At 35.1% G+C, this 24106-nt stretch overlaps 1 protein-coding gene across 1 annotated transcript; it reads right to left on the reverse strand.

The window, feature by feature from the left end:
- Positions 1-9504: 9504 nt before the first annotated feature.
- Positions 9505-13395, reverse strand: LOC123665525. Its single transcript, XM_045599815.1, has 3 exons — positions 12372-13395; positions 10581-12188; positions 9505-10256 (listed from the first exon to the last, which is right to left on the reverse strand). The coding sequence occupies exons 1-3, from the start codon at positions 13393-13395 to the stop codon at positions 9505-9507; spliced, it is 3384 nt and encodes a 1127-aa protein (XP_045455771.1).
- Between the last annotated feature and the right edge of the window lie 10711 nt (positions 13396-24106).

Raw genomic sequence — 24106 nt, forward strand, 5'->3', positions numbered from 1 at the left:
TATATTGCGTGATTTTTATAGTGTCAAGCTAGCTTATATAGCATTGTTAATAACATAATAACAACAACATTCAAATATGCGTCGTTAGATTACACGTTGTTACAGAATGCGTTGAGGAAATAAAGATTCACTGCTCGTTCCCGGTAGGTGATAGCATGATAATATGTAGCCTATATGTTGACCCGACTTCTTAATAATATTCGTGCCAAATTTGAAGGAAATCCATACTGTACTTTTTGAGTTTATCCCGGACATACATAAAGACAAACAGATAAACAGACAAACGGACGAAAATTCTAAAAACTATATTTTTGGCTTCGGTATCAATTGTAGATCACACCCCAAGTATTCTTTTAAAAAAATATTCAATGTACAGTTTTGACTTTCCTACCATTTTATTATAATTATGTATAGATAGATATAGATTTTCTTTAGTAAATCCTCTGTACACCTATGATAAATTGAGTTAACACTTGTATGTGTAAATAATCCCTTGATAGTATCGAAATGTAATCAAGGAATGAAATCGAAAAAAAAAAAAAACATTTGCATACTAATTCCTAACTCAAACGGAAAGTTTTGCTACATTAGTCTATTGTCTATACCTACATCGAAACAGGCGCGTTTTAAAGAACAATTTATGGCGCCAAGTAGTCAAGCGAATGTATTTACAGGCGCCATTGCTGTTTAGCCTAAATCGTTAATAACTGAGTTTATTTTTACACTTACGGAAAGATATATACTTATCGGGTTTCGAGAACGTTCTCGTGTTATATTTAAGGTTATTATTAACTATTTTTATAGTTTAAGTGCCCGTTTCAACGGTGGTTGATATAAATGTTTATCCTGTAAATAAGCTACGATTAAACATTAAAAGTAGAAGGTAGAAAAAGCCACTAACACCTTTTTAGCCTTACTCTATTTATTAACCATACAAGGATTCACAATTGCGAATAGAAATATCTCATAATCGATATAAATAAAAATGAATGTTTCTAAGTGTATAACTCGAGAATGGCTCGACCTTTATTTATTTTTTTGTATGTTCCTTAAGACCCACGAAAGGTTTTACTACAAAAAAAAAATATATATATATTTACATATATATATATATTTAATATTAACTTTTGACAGAACGAAGTCTGTCCGGGCAGCTAGTCTTCAATAAATTAGAAGAAAAATACATCTTAAACTGTCTAATATATAAAATTCTCGTGTCGCGGTGTTTGTAGTTAAACTCCTCCGAAACGGCTTGACCGATTCTCATGAAATATTGTGTGCATATCGGGTAGGTCTGAGAATCGAACAACATCTATTTTTCATTCCCCTAAGTTATAAGGGGGGTGGGGGATTGAGAAGGTTATTAAAATATATGGCAAACCAACGTTTGTGGGGTCAGCTACTATACGTATATATCTGTTGGATATCGTTATACGTCGAATGGCTTTCATGGCAATCAATGAACTAGACCCTAAAGTGAATAAAAACATATATATGTATACGCAATTGATACTGCTGTTGTTTAAAAAAAAAGTTTGTGTGTATCAGCTCCGACGCACGACTGGATTCACTACCATATAGGGTCATTGCGCCTGTTCGCGTCCACTTAGTGCAGTTGGCAAGTTTGAAGAAGAAAATAAAAATGTCCCCGCACTAATTTCTATGAAAAATTTATTTACTGTATTCATTATATAGTCTATTTAAAGATTAATTTTCAGTTTTGTTCGAAACATCTTGTTATTATTTTATTTAAATACAAACGTCAGAATTAGGTGATTTACCCAGTTTGCGTCCATAAAATCCAATTTGCGTCCACCCGCTGGACCACTTCGCGTCCACCAGCTTAGAAAAGGAATAAAGAGGTGATATTTTTATGATAATGTAAAGAGACATTGGATTTTAATAATTTATTTATTGAAGAATTATAGTTATTTAAAAATCAACATATTAACATTAATAAATCACTATAAAGAAAATAATACACCTATTTATTCTTCTAAACATTGATAGAACTTAAAATTAAAAAACAAATTAGGTACCTATGTAGTCAGTAAATAGTAATTCCACCTTTAAAATTCAACAATTATCTGTTCTGTGAATTTTAAAGGAATTTAAGCAAGCTAAAGATCAGCCTGCAATTACAATCACAGCAGCCTTTCGCAGTCGACTACTGGATATAGGCCTCGACAAGTTCACTCCTGTGTTTTGCCCATAGTCACCACGTTGGGCAGACGGGTTGGTGACCGCAGGCCTGGCATTGTCGTACCGAAGACGCTGCTGCCCGTCTTCGTCCTGTGTATTTCAAAGCCAGCAGTTGGATGGGTATCCCGCCATCGGTCGGCTTCTTAAGTTCCAAGATGGTTGTGGAACCTTGTTATCCCTTAGTCGCCTCTTACGACACCCACGGGAAGAGAGGGGGTGGCTAAATTCTTTAGTACCGCCACACAGCACGCAGCAAAGATCAGCCTTGATTAATAATAATTATGGAAACAAAATACGAGGTGCACACATATCTCCATTCGCATTAAATATTAATAATACCGCTGTTTTCTTCTTCGTTACTTGGTTTTATTTGATACTAGCTGTGCTCGCGACTTCATCCGCGTGGAATTATAATTATAACTATAATAAAAAAATATTGTTCTGTTCGTAGAATTACAAAATAAATAAATTTCTAAAATAAAAGTAGCCTAATTTACTCCTTATTTCATTAGCTATCTAGATGGTAACGTCAAAATCAGTCCAGTCGTTTCAGTGATTAGCCGGAGCAAACAGACAGATAGACAGACAAAAATTCTAAAAAATGTTTTTATTTATTTATTTATTTTATTTTCTTACATCTAATATTACAGGCATAACCCAATTCATTAGACATAGTAAAAGAGACAAAAAGCAAAAGGAAAAAAATGTTAAACTATAATTAAAAAAGAATTAGCTGACTTTAACATAATACTAAAAACAAAACAATAATAAATATAGAAATATTAAATTCATTTCTCATAACATATTATATACAAAGTAACTTTTGCGAATTCACTCCATGAACAAAAAAAAAGGTCTAGTGTGTCAGCCACCAAGTTCAGCGTTCTGACTGAACGAGCAAGGGGGCCGTTGCGCACTAGCTCGGTTCTGCCGTGGGGTACTGCAAACAAGCTCGGTTGCTGTCTTCGTTGTAGATGATACCTATCGGGTACGCTCAAACCTATCCACTGCAGTACCCCTGGATTTTGACAACAACGCGGAATAATTTTAAAATATAAGTTGCCAGAGCCAGCTCTCTCCTAGTCTCCAACTTGTTGTTACAATGTTGGATACATCAAGGGATACAAGGGATACACGCCATAAAGCCTATGGTAAAGAAACCTGGTGAATTTATTTTGAATACGTTCCAGTATGAGACTGTATTTGACTTCATGTGGAAACCATACTACCGCATTATACTCAAGCTGACTTCTTATTAGGGCATCATACAGTAAAGAGATTGCTTATTTTGGTATATGTACCGTGTATAAATCAATATACATTTAGTAAAAAGCTGTTACTTTAATATTACAAACAGACACTCCAATTTTATTTATTTGTGTAGATAAGTTTTGTACCCTCTTGGTCTGCACCCACTGATTTTGTCCAATATTCATCATTACAGCCTATACAGTCCACTGCTGGACATAGGCCTCCACAAGTTTACGCCAAAAATAACGTGAACTCATGTGTTTTGCCCATAGTCACCACGCTGGGCAGGCGGGTTGGTGACCGCAGTACTGGCTTTGTCGCACCGAAGACGCTGCTGCCCGTCTTCGGCCTGTGTATTTCAAAGCCATCAGTTGGATGGTTATCCCGCCACCGGTCGGCTTTTTAAGTTCCAAGGTGGTAGCGGAACTGTGTTATCCCTTAGTCGCCTCTTACGACACCCACGGGAAGAGAGGGGGTGATTGTCCAATATTGGAATAGCATATTTTTTGCATAGGTACTTGTCTTAACGATTTCTTCTTCTCTTGGATGTCATGCAAATCTTCCCTTAAATCTTCCTCTGTGTATGTTCTTTTTTCCTTCTTGTTTCTTATCTGCAAAGAACTCATCTTAAACAGAAAAAAAAAAATAAGAAAGAAATTACTTATTTCATTCAAAGTAGAATAGGTATTAAACTTTTAGTTTTATGTATTAACCTTATAGAATTAATTTAAAAAATGGACGCGATTTAGTTTTATTATTAATCCCTTTAGGTATAGTTTGCGTCCATTGCGGACGCAAAGTGGAACTTTTATAAATTCGGTGTAGTAGTTCGCGTCCACCTTATTTTAACTGTTAACTATAAAAAAAATAAGCAAATTCATAATTATTATAATTCCTTTTATCATAACCAACGCCTAGAAACAGCTATGTATCCAAAATAGACATAAAACAATAAAAGACTTACCTTCAAACAAACCGCTGCCCACTATTTTCTTCTCATTATTCCGTGCCTTCGCGCTCTCTTGTTGAACAGCCCTCACTAACTATTTTTTTTACCCAGGATTGTTTGGACGCACGGAACTTTTGTCTATGCGTACGTGCCTCTTATACATTGAGGTATTAGCCGGTAATTATTTTTCGACTTATTGGTGTCTTAGTATACTTAATTTCGAGACTTTTCAAAGTCAGATCCGTAAAATGGACGCGAATTGGGCGGTGGACGCGAACAGGCGCAATGACCCTACCCATATTTATGTGTATTATCTATGATTCACTAATTAAGATCGACTGTCTAAACAGGCACAAAAAAGGCTTACTAACATAACAAAAAGATTAATACCATATCAAATGATAAATGAACGAATAACGCCATCTATCGGATGCCTATTGGGTATACGAGAAACGTAACGAGGTCATTTGTTTAGTAGATTTTACTCATATTTTTTTCATACCTGGACCCTTATATGAAAATAGATTCTTAAAGAGTAAACTATATATATTAAATTTATTAATATTTGCTACCAATAAATGTCAAAATGTTGGAAATTATTGAAGACGATTTTCACTATATTATACTTATACTATACATATATTTTATTATGTAAAATCATCTAACATATAAGAATGTCTGTAATCGATGGCTATAGAAGATTACAATTTTTTAACAATGATGATGATCATGCATGTGCTGTGTGGCTACGGCACTAAAGAATTTAGCCACCTCCTCTCTTTCCGTGGGTGTCGTAAGAGGCGACTAAGGGATAACAAGGTTCCACAACCATCTTGGAACTTAAGAAGCCGACCGATGGCGGAATAACCATCCAACTGCTGGCTTTGAAATACACAGGCCGAAGACGGGCAGCAGCGTCTTTGGTGCGACAAAGCCAGTACTGCGGTCACCAACCCGCCTGCCCAGCGTGGTGACTATGGGCAAAACACATGAGTTCACGTTATTTTTGACGTAAACTTGTGGAGGCCTATGTCCAGCAGTGGACTGTATAGGCTGTAATGATGATGATCATACTATAATAATTATTAATAATATTACTCAATTTAACAATTTATTAACAATGATCATACTATAATTATAATGTATTATAATATTCTAACTCAAGTCCTAACTCTTCTCTGAAAATGGTTGGAAGATAATTTAAGCTACATTTCACTGAAATACCCGCAAATACACCAAAATTAGCCTTGTTTTTAATTGAAATAATTTTAAAATCACGAAATTATTGTACATTTAATATAATTTACGTAATCACATATTACGAAAATAAGTTGACCTCCGTTCAGAACCAGAAATAATACCTACCTGTGTAGGTATAGTTTTGATTTCTGAACTAAATAAAATGTTTTAATAATTTTGTTAACTGTTACACACTGTTACTATAACAATACATATAATTGTGTTTGCTCGCAAACGAAAAAAAAACCGACTTCAATTACATCGACAAGTAATACAACGTAGATCGACGAAAAAAATAGTCAAACAAGTACGCGTTATCAAAGATTACTCAAAAAGTAGTTATCAGATCTCGATAAAATTTAAATGTGACCACATGATAAACATCCGCTTTCGATAAAATCATTAAAATCGGTACACCCAGTAAAAAGTTATTGCAGATTTTCGAGAGTTTCCCGCGATTTCTCTGGGATCCCATCATCAGATCCTGATTTCCTTATCATGGTACCAAACTAGGGATATCCCCTTTTTTAACAAAAAAAGAATTATCAAAATCGGTACACCCAGTAAAAAGTTATTGCGGATTTTCAAGACTTTCCCTCGATTTCTCTGGGATCTCATCATCAGATCCTGGTTTCTTTATCACGGTACCAAACTAGGGATATCCCCTTTCCAACAAAAAAAGAATTATCAAAATCGGTACATCCAGTAGAAAGTTATGCGGTATAATACAACGTAGGTCGACGAAAAAAGCGTCAAGTAAAAACGCATTATTGGATATAACTCAAAAAGTAGTTGTTAGATCTCAAATAAATTTAAATGGGACCAATTGGCACACACCACCTTTCGATTAAAACAAAATTTGTCGAAATCGGTCTACCCGGTCAAAAGTTCTGATGTAACATACATAAAAAAAAAAAATATATACAGTCGAATTGAGAACCTCCTCCGTTTTTGGAAGTCGGGTAAAAATTATCCTACTTAATAACTAGTTACTAGCTGTAATATAACTAGTTACTAGTTGCTGCTTTTATATTGTTAGAAATTTTGTGGGCTCCGTCGATAAGAAATCTTTCTAATTTCGCTATACAGCAACAAATGAAAATTTAGACCTTGACAAAGAAATTTCAAGGAAAAAAACCATAGATAACAAATATAGACACAACAATAAATCCAAGTTTCCAACTTCGCGGAGCTATTTTTTTTATTGTTTTTATTTGTACAAGGCCTATATTAAAATAAAACAAACACGACAACAACGATTTTAAAATTACGAAAATTGAATTTTAAAATTAAATAATCTTTAATAGCCTCTTTTATAGCGTTTTGTTCGGTACACAATAATATAAATAATAATGATTGTGATAATTGTGTTTGCTTGCAAACGAAAAAATAACCGACTTCAATTACATCGACGAGTAATACAACGTAGATCGACGAAAAAATAGTCAAGTAACTACGCGTTATCAAATATAACTCAAAAAGTAGTGATCAGATGTCGATAAAATTTATATGTAACCACATGATAAACATCAGCTTTCGATTAAACTAGCTGCCCGGACAGACTTCGTTCTGTCAATAGTAAATTTTTTTTTAAACATTTTTGAATATCATATCAAAAATTGACCGCTCCAGCGGGATTCGAACCCGCGTCTTCGACATACCGTGTCGACGCTCTAGCCAATTAAGCTATGGAACGATATACTCGCCAGAGCGAAACTTTTGATATGATGATTTTTACTTTCGGTTTAAGCGAACCGTGGCGCCGTCTATAGTGAGTTCTTTACAGAGACTCGTAACTATTCAAAGTTTCATATTACAATGAAAATCTTTGACAGGAGACGACACCATGCTATTTTTAATATGTACGATTTTTATTTTTGTGTTACCCACAATTAGGAATTCTAAACATTTTTGAATATCATATCAAAAATTGACCGCTCCAGCGGGATTCGAACCCGCGTCTTCGACATACCGTGTCGACGCTCTAGCCAATTAAGCTATGGAACGATATACGCCACGCCACGTCCACGTGGCGCCACGGTTCGCTTAAACCGAAAGTAAAAATCATCATATCAAAAGTTTCGCTCTGGCGAGTATATCGTTCCATAGCTTAATTGGCTAGAGCGTCGACACGGTATGTCGAAGACGCGGGTTCGAATCCCGCTGGAGCGGTCAATTTTTGATATGATATTCAAAAATGTTTAGAATTCCTAATTGTGGGTAACACAAAAATAAAAATCGTACATATTAAAAATAGCATGGTGTCGTCTCCTGTCAAAGATTTTCATTGTAATATGAAACTTTGAATAGTTACGAGTCTCTGTAAAGAACTCACTATAGACGGCGCCACGGTTCGCTTAAACCGAAAGTAAAAATCATCATATCAAAAGTTTCGCTCTGGCGAGTATATCGTTCCATAGCTTAATTGGCTAGAGCGTCGACACGGTATGTCGAAGACGCGGGTTCGAATCCCGCTGGAGCGGTCAATTTTTGATATGATATTCAAAAATGTTTAGAATTCCTAATTGTGGGTAACACAAAAATAAAAATCGTACATATTAAAAATAGCATGGTGTCGTCTCCTGTCAAAGATTTTCATTGTAATATGAAACTTTGAATAGTTACGAGTCTCTGTAAAGAACTCACTATAGACGGCGCCACGGTTCGCTTAAACCGAAAGTAAAAATCATCATATCAAAAGTTTCGCTCTGGCGAGTATATCGTTCCATAGCTTAATTGGCTAGAGCGTCGACACGGTATGTCGAAGACGCGGGTTCGAATCCCGCTGGAGCGGTCAATTTTTGATATGATATTCAAAAATGTTTAGAATTCCTAATTGTGGGTAACACAAAAATAAAAATCGTACATATTAAAAATAGCATGGTGTCGTCTCCTGTCAAAGATTTTCATTGTAATATGAAACTTTGAATAGTTACGAGTCTCTGTAAAGAACTCACTATAGACGGCGCCACGGTTCGCTTAAACCGAAAGTAAAAATCATCATATCAAAAGTTTCGCTCTGGCGAGTATATCGTTCCATAGCTTAATTGGCTAGAGCGTCGACACGGTATGTCGAAGACGCGGGTTCGAATCCCGCTGGAGCGGTCAATTTTTGATATGATATTCAAAAATGTTTAGAATTCCTAATTGTGGGTAACACAAAAATAAAAATCGTACATATTAAATTTTTTTTTGTATTAACACCTTCCGTGGGCCTTAAGGAACATACAAAAAAATAAATTAGCCGAGCCATTCTTATTATCTTCATTTTTATTTATATAGATAGCTTCCGCCCGCAGCTTCGCCCGTGTGGATTTCGGACTTCAAAAATGGAGGAGGTTCTCAATTCGTAGGGATGTTTTTTAATATATGGTGCGTATGCAGGTGGTCCCATTGTCCAGTTAGGATCTGATGATGGGATCCTGGTGAAATCGCAGGAACTTCTTAAATATTATAGGCAAACCTATGACAATTTTGGTATTTTTATGTGTAACTTGTTTGTCTGTTTTTAAAAATACGATGATTAGGTATATCATATCATCGTCGAAACTCCCCAATAATGACTATGTTTCCCTATTACTTCGAGGCCAGTGTATCGACTTGGATAATTCTTATTATGTTTGAAAGAGTAAACATTGCAGCTGGTCCTATAGTAACCAGGTCAGGATGTGGTGATGGGAGCCTAGAGTAATTGAAATAACTCCTCGCATATTATAGACACATCCAGTGTTTTAGGTATAGATAAAGAAGTATATGTGATGACAAAGATATCTACACATTGTTGATGATGAAGCTGTAAGGTAGGCACCGGATATTTAAAAGTGAATACTTTTTACTTGAAACGTTGTGTATAAGGAATATTTCTATTGAAATATTTCCTTATACACAACGTTCATTACTTCTGACGGATTGTTAGTAAACACAAACAGATTATTTTTACATGTCACCCTTGAAAGGGCAACATATAACTGGCCGTGAGAAAAACATTGATCAGTTAAATCTATTCCTGCAACTTTTAAAGTTTGGCCTTGTGCCTTATTAATAGTAATACCAAAGGCTAATTTGATTGGAAATTGCAGTCTTTTGAATTGGAAGGGTAATTCGGAGGGAATCATCGGTATTCTGGGAATTAAAACAGTATCACCAGTACCACAGCCAGTTAAAATAGTGCATTCGATTAGAAAGTTTTTTAATTTAACTATTTTGAGTCTCGTGCCATTACACAATTTTGGGGGATTTAAATTTCTAAGTAATATCACTGGTGAACCCACTTTTAATATTAACTTGTGTGGAGGAATTCCGGGAGGAACTAATTCAGAAGAATTCAAAAATTCAGTTGGATAATATACTGCCTCTGCGGTATCCAAAACTGTATCAACTGAATAGTATATCTGTGATGGTGCTTCAAACTTGGAAATAATTAAATGATTAATTTTATCAACCTGTTCATTAGTAGGTGCCAATATAGCCCTTTCCTTAAACCAACATAAAGTCTTTGTAGTTATATTAGTAATATCGGGATATACGGTCTCAACCAATTCTTCCACATTTTGAACCAAAGCACATAGGTTACTAAGATTGATTTTAACATTTCCGGATTGAAATGCACCATTACCTATTTGAAGTAAGTTATTTGAAAATTGTTTATTGTCTTCACTGGAGGACAAAATTCTCATATTTGTATTAAGTTCACATTTTGTAATATGTGGCCAAAGATAAGATCTTTTGAGTGATGCATTGACTTCGTCAGCTCTAGTCCCCCTTGCTATGACTGGCAAAATTTGACGAAAGTCTCCAGAAAACAAAACGGTGCAGCCACCCATCGGGCAATTTCTGTTGCGTAAATCGCGCATTGTCCTGTCTAATGCCTCAACTGATGCTTTATGGGACATGGAAGCTTCGTCCCAAATAATCAAGCTACAATCCTGCATTAATTTACCTGTTTTACTCTGTTTTGAGATGTTACAAACGCTAGAGACGTCGTCACTGCAAATTTTTAAAGGTAGTTTGAAAGTGGAATGTGCAGTTCGCCCGCCTTTCAAAAGTGTGGCTGCAATACCGGACGACGCCACGGCAAGAGCAATTTTTCTGTCAGACCTTACTTTTGCTAATAATAAATTAATTATAAATGTTTTACCCGTGCCCCCGGGTGCATCTAGAAAGAACATTTTCCCTTCATTACTATTAACTGATGACAATATTTGGTCGTAAACAATTTTTTGTTCTGGATTTAAGCGATGTTCATCTTGAATTGTCTGTAAGAGTTGGGTGTAATCATAGTCAGTCTCTCGTAAATCCTCGATGTTGTTCATTGCATAAAGATTTGAATTTAACGGCAAGTTAAAACCAAAATCTTTTATACTTTTACCTGATAGAGATTCGACCTCTTTATTTAATTCATTTAAAGCTTCATCAAAAATATTTTGGTCGTACTCTAAATCATCTGATGACAGTTCTTGTCGTCTGCGTTGCAGTATATCTTCGGACATACTTTCCTGATAGTTTTGCCAAAGAAGATGCGGGTCCGTGATTTGGCAGAACGATATCATAATGGCAAAAAGACACCTACGTGATTTTGGTGAACAGCATATGGCTGCTTCAGAGAGCGTACTCTCCCAGTGACTGTCATCTTCGAGGAGGCCCATAGCTTTGCAAGCCCCTTGGAATGTGTCGTAAGTTACACCTTCAAAAGTGCGGAGACTTCTAAACGAAGTAGGGCCTTTTATAACGTGGAGTAACAACCGCAAATGAAAACATTCTGCATTATTAGGGTGTACCACGTACACCCTTCCAAGTGTATCTGTTTTTCTCACGCCAGGGTACCCGAGAACTACCGCCCCCTGCTTTCGTCGTTGGAATTTTTTCGTATTTTGATTCCAGGTATAATAGGCAGGCACCTTGTCGTAGGTCAGAGTTTTTGCGAAGTCGTCCTCTGCACATAGTTTGAAAAACGCTGTTAAAGTAGTATCTCTTGGATTATTCACAATGTCATTTACATTATTTTCAGTGAAATACACCCGCTGTCCGTTTTCTAAATGAACAGCGAGGTGTGTGACAGTTGGTGCTCTTTCATGAATATTGAAGGACATAATCCGCCATAGTGCTTCAGAACTACAAATGTAGCGGCCAGATTGAAATTGTTCTACTTCATTTGTAGAATGTAAACTAAACGTAGCCTGGTCACTTCCTTTATTGATGTATTTAGTGACATATTTTATTGATTTCACGGAACTGCAAAGTTCTACATTAACATGCGCCTCGAAAATTTTTAATAATAGTTTATTGTCAGGCACTACCCATCTGTTATCAATTTCGTAATTACGAATAGCAGCCTTGCGTCCTCCTTCCTCTGGTGATAATCTTCTATACTTTGGATAGCCATCATCACCAGTTGAAGTTTGACTCTGATATGGTTTTGGGAATTTTTTTGAACATTTTCCCTCATGCATGCATGGCGAGTTAGGGTTTAAAGCTCCACAGGGTCCGTGAATCATGTTCCTTACCACGATGTCATACAATGTTGGGTCTTCGTCTTGGTCTGGTAATTCTGCCGTTATAACTGTGTCAATTTGGTCGGGCCTGATTTTATTTGTCAGCCACAAAAGCAAATGTATATGTGGCAGCCCACGTTTTTGCCACTCCACCGTATACATGTGACAGCGTGTCGGACCAAATACGTTTACCTTATTTATTAAGTGTAATAGTTTTTGTACTTTTAAATGAAACACACGATTTAAAATGTCATATCGGTCTTGAGGTGTTGCGGTGGAATGCAGATTATCTTTTATTTCTTTCCAATTAGGATTACAGGTCATAGTAATGAAGAGGTCAGGTTTCCCGTAATTCCTGACATAGGTAATGGCATCTTTAGTTTTTTCGTGTAAGTATCTTGGTCCGCCAGTAAAAGATGACGGTAATATTACCAGCTGCCCAATATTGTTTGTCGTGTGTTCATTAGAATGTAAAGCATCCTGTAAGTGTATATAATTTTCTGCGCGTAATTGTGTTTGGTTATTTCGTATAAAAGCTAAACGTTCTGATTCTAGTTTAGCATACTGATCTACAACATATTGATTCAGTAACATTCCGTACCTTAGTAAAACATTATAATGATTATGGCGTTCCATTAAACGATAGCAATAATAATTCATACATGAAACTTTCTTCTGTACTCTGTCTCCTGTAGAAGGATTAACTTGGAGAATATCAATTGTGTATCCGTCTTCACCTCGACAAAACATCAATGGATATTGAAGACTGTCATATGAACGATGTAGTTCGGAAATTTTGTGGAGATTTTCGTCGCGGCTTCGAAGAACGATATCCCTTTTGTCAAATTGTTGTCCAGCAATGACAACTGCTACTTCACTGGTAGAAGGAGCATTATACCGTCCACGGTGTTCACCGTCAGGTACCCTGCTGGCATGAATTACTACATTGTAATCTGGGACATCGAGAGAGATACTTTCCATTGCAGTTTTAAAAGATTGTACGTATCTATTATGCAAATGCAACATGTTTTGCAATGACCTGACTATAGAGTTATCAAGTGGTGTTCTTGAATTACTATTACTAATATTACATCGAGTCGTTGCTTGAACTTCAGGATCGGAAATAAAATATATCTGCAAAAACTTATGGTCGTCAGGAACTTGTGGAAGAAGACTACCTGCAAGGTGGTAAACCTGGCCCTGGACTTTAAATGTTGGCATGAAGCCGTTTTCAACTACTCGTTGACTTTTGAATGAAGTCATCTGGAACGCATTATTACCGCCGAATATGACGCATAAATTCTGTATGCTTTGGATGACTTTCATCAAGTAGAGAATTTAAAGGTTCAGGTGGAGCACCTATTTCATCTAATTTTACCTTACCATTTGAACAACATAAACCTTTTGACTCATCTTTCCATCTCAGTGCCGAACAGTATTGACAAACAATGGAAGGAGAACCTATACAAACGATACGATAATTTTGATAATCAATTGTTGTACTGTAATTCATTGCCGAGTACTCTTTATTGGACCATCTATTATTATTTTGTGTTCCATTAGTTGGCATATTATTCCTAAAATTTATGTGCCGAATACGATCGTTTTGTAGTCGGAGTTGTCTTCTCTCAGATGTTTCAGTTTCCATTAAAGCATTGTGTCTATCACGATCTAAAGATAAACGTAGGTTACGTTCAGCAGAGGATTCGCGTAGCCTCTGAGAAACATGTCTTTCGCGATCCAACGACAAACGTAAATCACGTTCCGCCGAGGATTCGCGCAGTCTTTGCGAAACATACCTTTCACGGTCCAACGACAAACGTACGTTACGTTCAGCAGAGGATTCGCGCAGTCTTTGTGAAACATGTCTTTCACGGTCCAACGATAAACGTACGTTACGTTCAGCAGAGGATTCACGCAGTCTTTGTGAAACATGTCTTTCACGATCTAACGACAAACGTACATCACGTTCCGCCGAGGATTCGCGCAGTCTTTGCGAAACATACCTTTCACGATCCAACGACAAACGTACGTTACGTTCAGCAGAGGATTCGCGCAGTCTTTGTAAAACATGTCTTTCACGGTCCAACGACAAACGTACGTTACGTTCAGCAGAGGATTCACGCAGTTTTTGTGAAACATGTCTTTCACGATCCAACGACAAACGTAAATCACGTTCTGCCGAGGATTCACGCAGTCTTTGCGAAACATACCTTTCACGGTCCAACGACAAACGTACGTTACGTTCAGCAGAGGATTCGCGCAGTCTTTGTGAAACATGTCTTTCACGATCCAACGACAAACGTGCGTTACGTTCCGCAGAAGACTCTCGCAGTCTTTGCGAAATATGTCTTTCACGGTCCAATGATAAACGCAGTTCTCTCTCTTCATTATTTTCACTATTCCGATTCAAACGAAGTCTTTTAGCAGCAGACGTACTGCGTCCTATATTTGGCCTTCTTCTCGGCATGATTATCTACCTAAGTTTAATAAGAAATTGAATAAAGAGGTACTTAATAGAAACAGTTTAATGAATCTAAATAATATTTATTTACAACAACTTCCCTACAACACCCAAGTTACAAAAAAGTAATATACATGAACTTAAATAGACTCACGAAAATTATTTACAAAAATCTATTTATAACAACTAAGTACGGAAAAGTAAAGTACTTGGTTATTTAAATAGTAACGAAAGAACCAAACGAAAAGAAGAAAGTAAACTGAAAGGTTTCTTACACCACCTACTAAGTATGAAAATAATTAATTAAGGAATATACATGAACTTAAATAGACTCACGAAAATTATTTACAAAAATCTATTTATAGCAACCAAGTACGGAAAAGTAAGGTACTTGGTTATTTAAAAAGTAACGAAATAACCAAACGAAAAGAAGAAAGTAAACTGAAAGGTTTCTCACACCACCTACTAAGTATGAAAATAATTAATTAAAACTAACAATAGCATAATAATAGGAACCAATAGCAAGATTTAATGCCGAACAGCAATACCCGTAGTAAGCCAATGACAGTCGATATACGCAATGCGTTCAGTTGCTACCAAAGTCTGTTTACTATGGCGGATCGCGCGTTACATCGCCCGGTTTATATAGCTTGAGCAGGCGGTCGAGCGATGCGGGGCAGAGGGGATGGACTCGCCGTAGGCATCTCAATGCTCGCCAAGCATTAAAAATGTTTCGCTACTAATTACTTCTAACAACGATATCTCAAAAACTATTCATCTGATTGATTTAGTGTAAAGAGCAATTTTAATCTGCATTAAATGACTAAGCTAACTAACATATTCATTTGGATAAGGATTAATACCGAACTAAAGAAAATAGCTTTGAAAATAACGTAATGTTTTTAATTAAAAATGTTAACATAAAAGTGGTTATTGTAAGTCAACCGTAAGAGATAGAGATATGCTATCGCGGACTTTTTTGTAGCATTTTTATAGATTTTGAATTCTCTAGTACTCTTTGCTAGTTTACGCGGCGTTCGCGTGGAAAGTTCCCATTTGGCGAGATTTTTTGCGACCTCTTCAACATTTGTCGCCGTATTTCAGCTAATTTACATAAAAGCATAATAAATTATATACCTAAACCTTCCTCAAGAATTACTCTTTCTATTGTTGAAAACCGTATAAAAATCCGTTCAGTAGTTTTCGAGTTTATCGCGTTCAGACAGACAGGAGGACAGACAGGAGGACAGAAAGACGCGGCCGGGGGACTTATTTTTATAATAAGTATAGATTAAAAAATATCAAAATCGGATTTTCGAGAGTTTCCCTCGATTTCTCTGAGATTCCATCATCAGATCCTGGTTTTTTTATCATGGTACCAAACTAAGGATATCCCCTTTCCAACAAAAAAAGAATTATCAAAATCAGTACATCCAGTAGAAAGTTATGCGGTATAATACAACGTAGGTCGACGAAAAAAGCTTCAAGTAAAAATGCATTATCTATAATCTATAATCTATAATAATTAATTAATATATATAAAAGCGAAAGGTCACTCACTCATCACGAAATCTCCGAAACTATAACACCTACAAACTTGAAATTTGGCAGGTGGGCTCCTTATAAGACGTAGGCATCCGTTAAGAACGGATTTTACGAAACTCGACCCCTAAGGGGGTAAAACGGGGGTTGGAAGTTTGTATGAAAGTCCTATGTTTTTGAACTAAGAGACTTGAAATTTAAAATGTAAGCTATATAGATGGTGAAAAGGTGTCCAAATTATGTATCTTTAGAAATTAACTCCCTTTTGGGGTTAAAACGGGGGATAGTAGGTTGACTCACTCATCACGAAATTTCCGAAACTATAACATCTACAAGCTTGAAATTTGGCAGGTAGGCTCCTTATAGGGCGTATACATTTGCTTAGAACGAATTTTATAAAACTCGACCCCTAAGGGGATAAAACGGGGGTTGGAAGTTTGTATGAAAGTCCTATGTTTTTGAAGTAAGAGACTTAAATTTTAAAATATATGCTCTATAGATGGCGAAAAGGCGTTCAAATAATGTATCTTTAGAAATCAACTCCCTTTTGAGGTTAAAACGGGGGATGGTAGGTTGACTCACTCATCACGATATCTCCGAAACTATAACACCTACAAACTTGAAATTTGGCAGGTAGGTTTTTTATAGGGCGTAGACATCCGTTAAGAACGAATTTTATGAAATTCAACCCCTAAGGGGTTAAAACGGGGGTTGGAAGTTTGTGTGAAAGTCCCATGTTTTTGAAGTAAGAGACTTGAAATTTAAAATGTATGCCTTATAGATGATGAGAAGGTGTCCAAATAATGTATCTTTAGAAATCGAAACCTCCTTTTGGGGTTAAAACGGGGGATGATAGGTTGACTCCCTAATCACGAAATCTCCGAAACTATAACAGCTACAAACTTGAAATTTTGCAGATAAGTTTCTTATAAGGCGTAAACATCCGCTGAGAACGAATTTTACAAAAGGGTCGAGACCCTTAAGGGGAAAACAGGGTTGGAAGTTTGTATGAACGTCCTATGTTATTAAGGTAAGAGACTTGAAATTTAAAATGTATGCTCTATACATGGTGAGGAAGTGTCCAAATAATGCATCGTAATATAAAAGAGAAAGGTCACTGACTCACTCATCACGAGAACTCAAAATCCGCTGGATGGTCTATCCATCCAGGTTGGACAAAGATAAAGTTTGGCAGGGAGGTAGATTATAGTTAGCAGACGTCCGCTAAGAACGGGTTTTACGATATTCCATCGCTAAGGGGGTTTAATTGGGGTTGATAGTTTGTATGAAACATATACAGCCTGAAAATAAAACCAAAAATGTGGTGTATAGAGAGGTTTTATAAAAATAACTATTAAATTATACTAAATTGTGCCTTTTAAAAAGTTACTCAGTTTGATAAGCATTTCAAGTGACTGAAATAAAAAAATAATTTGCGTTAAACATCTTAATAGTAATGCATATCTTCATAACCACGAGGACGTAGTCGCGGGCAACAGTAAGTGTATTATAAACAAAGTCCCCAAAAGTGTATGTGATCGATTCCCTCAAAATTTACTGAACGGATTTTCATGCGGTTTCACCATTGGAGAGAGGGCTCCACCATTGGCAAGAGGAAGGTTTACGGAACGGCAAAGCCGATTATGGTGAGAGTTTCACTGGAAGTTTGCCGGGAAAACTTTGTGACACACTAATTTCAACGCGGGCGAAGCCGCGGGCACAGCTAGTTAGATATAACTCGAAAAGTAGTTGTTAGATCTCAAATAAATTTAAATGGGACCAATTGACACACACCACCTTTCGATTTAAAAAAAATTGTCGAAATCGTCCACCCGGTCAAAAGTTCTGAAGTAACATACATAAAAAAAAATACAGTCGAATTGAGAACCTTCTCCTTTTTGGAAGTCGGTTAAAAAGTGTGTGTACTTATGTACGAACGTAAGAAGTTATACTTCATTGGCAAGCTAACTTCACGTTGCTGACTTCTTCTTCGTTGACTGGCGAACTTTATGGTGTCGGTTTTTTGTAAAAATTTACTGTCATAATTTTTCCCTTACGCGCCAAAAGAAATATAACTTCAAAAATACTGATTTCAATTACATCGATATATGAACAATGTAGGTAGACGAAAAAAATATCAAGTAGTAGTTCTTATTAAATCTCGAACACATTTGAATGAGTCCACATGATATGTAGCACCTTTTAAATTAAAAAGAATTAACGAAATGGGTAGACCGAGTTAAAAATTGTTTTAGTGTAACGAAATCGATCCTACCAGTCTGTCATAAGGCAGTTTACGTTTTAAAAATATTATTTTAAATAAGCCGTCAATAAAATATATTTCATTTGGTTCCATCGTTAAAACGATTAACTGTGTACACTTCCCTACCGCTTTTCACTACGCTGTGTCCTATATGCCCAAAGGTTGTCTAGCGATAAGACCGCCTTTATACACTGATTTTTTTTTTTGTAATATGTTATTGTGTTGATCGTTGTTGTGTACAATAAAGAGTATCTATCTATCTAAACGATTTTATAGCTTAAATAAGAGTTTGTTTTTATCCCCCTGTCTGAAAATCTGTTTTTGTCTTTGCAATTAAAGAAAGTGTGTTCTGGAAGAAGAATAGACCCTGGCGAATCTCAATACATATCTTATTATGACAAAAACGAACTTAAAAAGAGTATTTCCAATTTGGTCAGGTTGCAATTTTATAATTTGAATATATTTTGAAAGTAGGCTATTTTAATAATAACTTATAAAACATACAAATGACAAATGGCCACGGCTTTAATAAAACTCAATTCTAGGAAGTCGTTTGAAAAGATTTAAAATCATATAAGACATGATTATTCTGTTAAGTCTCGTTATAAAACAATTTTGTCTCGTTCAGAGGTTCATTAGGGTTTCTAGGACATTCAGGTGGGTTGGATCTGGAATCGGCTTCTGACGTGATCTTTGACTGGCTAATTGTATTGAAGTTAATATCTAAATATCAATGCTCTCAAGTGGCGTTGTGATCCTGTGGTAGGTAAGGTAGCCAGAGCTACGCTAGAGGGTCAGGGTACAGTCGGCTACTCGATTGCAATGCTCTTAGGGCTACAGACATCTATAGTCTACGGTACCATCTTACGAAGGAAGCATACTATGCTTGTTATCCTTGCTCAAGACATTTTTTATAACATTTTATATAACTAGGTCGGCAACAAGCATAGGGCTCATCTGATGATAAGCGATTACCGTAGCTTATACACGTCTGCAACACCAGAAGTATCGCAAACGCGTTGTTGACCCAATCCCCAATACCCAGGAGCTCTGGTCACGTTACTCATCAATAGGAACACAACACTGTTTAAAAACAGTATTATTTAGCTGTGAACTTCTGTAAGGTCGAGGTACTACCCCAGTCGAGCTGCTCCATATTTTGAGCAGGGAATTTCCTGCTGTGCCCTACCTATTATTTGTTTATTGTTATTATAATATTATATTACAATCTTTTGTTATTTATTTATTTTTATTTATTTTATACTTTATTGTACACCACAAATATATTACAAACAAAGCATAGAGATAGTTACAGACAGTGAAGTACAATGGGCGGACTTATGGCTAATTAGCCATTTCTTCCAGACAACCCATATTTACCTCATGTTTGTACTCATAGAGGTCACACAGAAGTTTGTATTGTTCTGGGCGTTTGCGTTTGTATTGTGTGTTTCTGGAAACCAGACACAGGATTTCATCTTACTGACGACCGTTTTGTCTGTAATTATCTCCTAGTTATCTCATAAACATAAATAATAGTAATCACGAGTGATTGAAAAATCAAAATTGTAATATAACTTCGCTTCGCTATGACTAGCCCGTTGGCGCAGTTTGTAGTGACCCTGCTTTCTGCTCCGAGGGTTGTGGGTTCGATTCCCACCTGTCTGTGTGTAATATAGATATTTATACATATATGTATTATTTATAAGTATGTTTATCGAAAAAAAAAATGTAGCTATATACCAGTCGGCTGTTACCTCTAACACAAGCATTAAGTTGCTTACTTTAGAAACAGACGACGATATTTATTTATTTATTTATTTATTTATTTATTTATTTATCTATGCGTTTACACATTGAAGGTCGTTAGTTTGTTCATCTCTCTTCATTATTTATTGTTATAATCCCGCATAACAATAATGTAAACAGAAATATTTGACAAATAAATATGTACATTATAAATAACCTATCGTCATACGAATGCTTAACAGAATTAGAGGAAGCAATCCAAGAAATGAAATGTGACGTCATAGCAATATCCTAAATAAAACGGTTATATTCCAAGATTGAAGAGCACGATGGCTTTATATTCTGTCACGTGAATCACATACCGTTTGTTGTGGTACTTAATGTCTTTTATCTTTGATAGCATTCTCCTGTTATTTAATTAAAAAAATAAAAGAAAAAAGTGATGCAATAATCTCGTAGACGACTTAAAAAGGACCATTTTTATAAAAATATTAATTTAATGTCTAATGATGCAATCTTTTATTTTTATCTTCGATTATGTTCAACAAAAAAAAATATTAGTTTAAATATCAAAAGAATAAATCATTATTTGTTGTAAAATATTGTGTAACAAGTATGAGACTCCGTTATTAATAAATTAATATATTTATAAAAGTATATTTCCATTTTCCAAACGATATCATTACCCAGACTAAGGGATCCACGTTTGTTTTGTAAGTGTGGATATGACCGTAGATATGCATTTATTGAAATGCAATTGAAACGAATCCAAGCAATCCGGCAAGCAAAGCGAGTGTCAAGTTTTATTTGCGATGAAATCACGAGTCGTTCAAATCGATCGATACGTCTTCTACAAACTGGGCACTGGTCACAGCACTGGTTGTTGTTCTAGCGGTCGCGGGTGCGGTCCCCGCACATGACAAACATTTGTGTTGGCCATAAAATTGTTTGTCGTAGTTTGGACGTTTGCACTTGTGTTGTGTGTGATTCCGTACACCGACACATCGTAACCGCGACCGCTTTCTTGCAGAGAAGTTGTATTCAAAATATTCAACATGCATTTTTGCATATAAAACATGGAATCTAAACTATGGAACGAAGTTCCTTACGGCAGGCTTGACATTTGGCTGAGCGACCGAACTGAGAAAAATGTGAGACTAAAACCGTAAGAAAAATATATAACGGAAGTGAAGTAATATCAGTCACACGACTGTATAATATGACGTTTGTAAAACTAAAATATTACTAGTAAACTTTTTTTAAAATTATTTATGTAATTTTATACTGTCGACATAAATAAATAAAGACATGTTTTTTTATCTCACTTAATAGTTTGAATTATTATTATTATTTTGTTTGATTTATTTTAAATACTTTTAAAAGCAATTAACAAAATTTAAAAAAAAACAATTTTTTTTTTTCAAATTGTGTTGCTTCTATACTATCCGAAGGAAATTCGTTCCTACCTGGTGTCCCATGACATCACATAATTTTGATTTATAATAGGAGCTGAGAATTATATACATATAACCACAGTAACAATATTATTTAGCTGTAATCTTCTACAAGTTGGAGGTAATTCTAACGTGAGCTGCTCCAGATTTTGAATAAGATAATAAAATTCGATTTGTAACAAGTTTTCTAACTTCCACTGTCACTATCGACACTTATTGTTCTACGGAAAATTTTAATAAAATGCTACGAATATCCGAGATTGTCAATATACATGGTATTCTACCTTATTAGCAGATACTTAAAATACATATCAGACATGTTTACATTATATTAAAAGATCTCAACGGGTCTGGACGTTCACTCAAGGTCCACGCAACTGTGTAACTTTTAAAAAGTGAACTTTGGAAAGTTACCACCCAAATGTGATGTGAATATTATTTTTGGATTTATTTAGTGCAATTAATTTGTGTTTTGCACAATACAAGGTAAGACTTATCATAAGAATATTTATTTTTTTATCAAATTGTTACTTTTAAGTTAAATAATTGATTTGAAGGAGATGAAAGTATTTAGTTCGCAAAAGGTTGTTTTTATACCAACTTAACGAAATAAAGAAAAAAAATGTACATTTTAAAATAACTAATATTAATTCACGGTAGCAAAAACAATAATCAATTTAAAAATCTTTAATATAACTTAGGTAATGTACTCAGTGTTGTCAAAAATATTTAATGAACTAAGCTAATCTAATGTATAGGTGGACACATTTGTATTAAAAATATGAATGCTAAAATTGTATGTAATTAATCTTGCAGTAAAAAAGACAACGCAAAACCTTGGAGCTTAGAACGTGCGAGAATAATGTAGCTTTTTGCTCTATATTTGTTAATCACAACTTTGATAATACGAAAATAAGTAAGCTTACTTAATTTGTCAAATACTGTTATGTTATTAACCTCTCCCCGGAGCCTACTCGAATAACTAACTCCACGTCCACATGTATAACATTTTTACAGAGTGGACTCGGTCCTAGGTCCTACTCAACTAAAATATATATCTGAATTACACTCTGATCACTGCGGACTATAACCATCTTTCTAGATAATGTTCATCTATCTATCGATCTAGATAAGGTTCATTGCATCAACATGACTGTGACGGAAAATAAAACCATTATTATTATTATTATCTTTCAATTGTAACATGGAAAAGCAGGTTAGTATTATAAATAGAGTAATTTGGTCGTTCCGATAAACGTTAAACGTAAGAAAAGATTTAGAAACGCTGTTAATAATTAAGCTGATAATTAAAGAAATAGATATACAATCAGTGGGTGGTATTAATGACAAATGTGAAATTTAAATACAGTTAAATTAATAGTGTATTTAGGAATGTATTTACACCAAAAATCTCTCTGATAAATATTGTACGATTGGGCGACTTGATCCCATTGTATAAGAATTCAAGGTGATCAATTATCCCAATTGTTACTGAGGCCTTCTTGGGTTATGTGGGAAATTTATGAAGTATGAATTTGCCCAGTGTCATGGATTTTTTTTATATCTATTAGTTAGTAGGGCCTAGGCTTTTAGGTTGCGGGTCTAACTAGCTGTCTAATTTTTTTTACAAATATACAATATTATAGTATAAACCTTTAAGTGACCTTTAAGTGACTTTAACCGACATTTTTTTTTTGCTTTCGTGTACGATATACGAAACAAGTTAGTTTGATTCTTTACATTAATTTATTCAAACCTTATTCAATATGGCGGTCGTTTGGAATTTGTATTTGATCGTAAAAGCTTCTGCTCAAAATTTATGATTTTAAAGTATCCAAATAATTCGGGTCAATAAAATATAACAAATATAAACGGATAATAATATTGTTAATTTTGAATTTAAATAAAAAAAAAATCTCCAATGATGGCCCCTTGTAGAATACCACTCTGTGCTGGGGTCCAGAAATCCTACTTACACAAATACCACATGATCACAAATATTTGTCACATGTACTATGATTGCTGTGCCACAAATATAACTTGTCAAGGTTATATTACATCTTAATAATGATTAATAAGATGTTATACTCGTAGTTCTTTTAGTGAGGCGTATTTCCATCTCTGTCACTGACGATGTCTGAGTTATTATTATTTTAATTATAACTACTATGTTTTGAGTTTCATTTTCTCAATCCTCAGTTTGTTGTTATTTATTACTGGCTGACCCTATAGATTTTCTTATTGTCATAAGAACTGTCCAGTTGTAATAAACATCAAGTTTTCTGAAAATTTACGATTTTCTAAACTTTTCTTACCGTAAGAATCTTCTACAAAGTACTAGAAACAAAAAAATATATCGAGTTTTACGTTTAGCAACAGCCAACACGTTTAGAAATCAATTTACATTTATGTAGATTAATATTTATTTTACATCAAAAAATTAATTCTAGGCTTACGAAACAGATAAACAGATAAAAAATAAATATCTTATAACAGACTCAC

The sequence above is a fragment of the Melitaea cinxia genome, chromosome 24 (genome assembly GCF_905220565.1).
Source record: "Melitaea cinxia chromosome 24, ilMelCinx1.1, whole genome shotgun sequence".
Lineage (NCBI taxonomy): Eukaryota > Metazoa > Arthropoda > Insecta > Lepidoptera > Nymphalidae > Melitaea > Melitaea cinxia.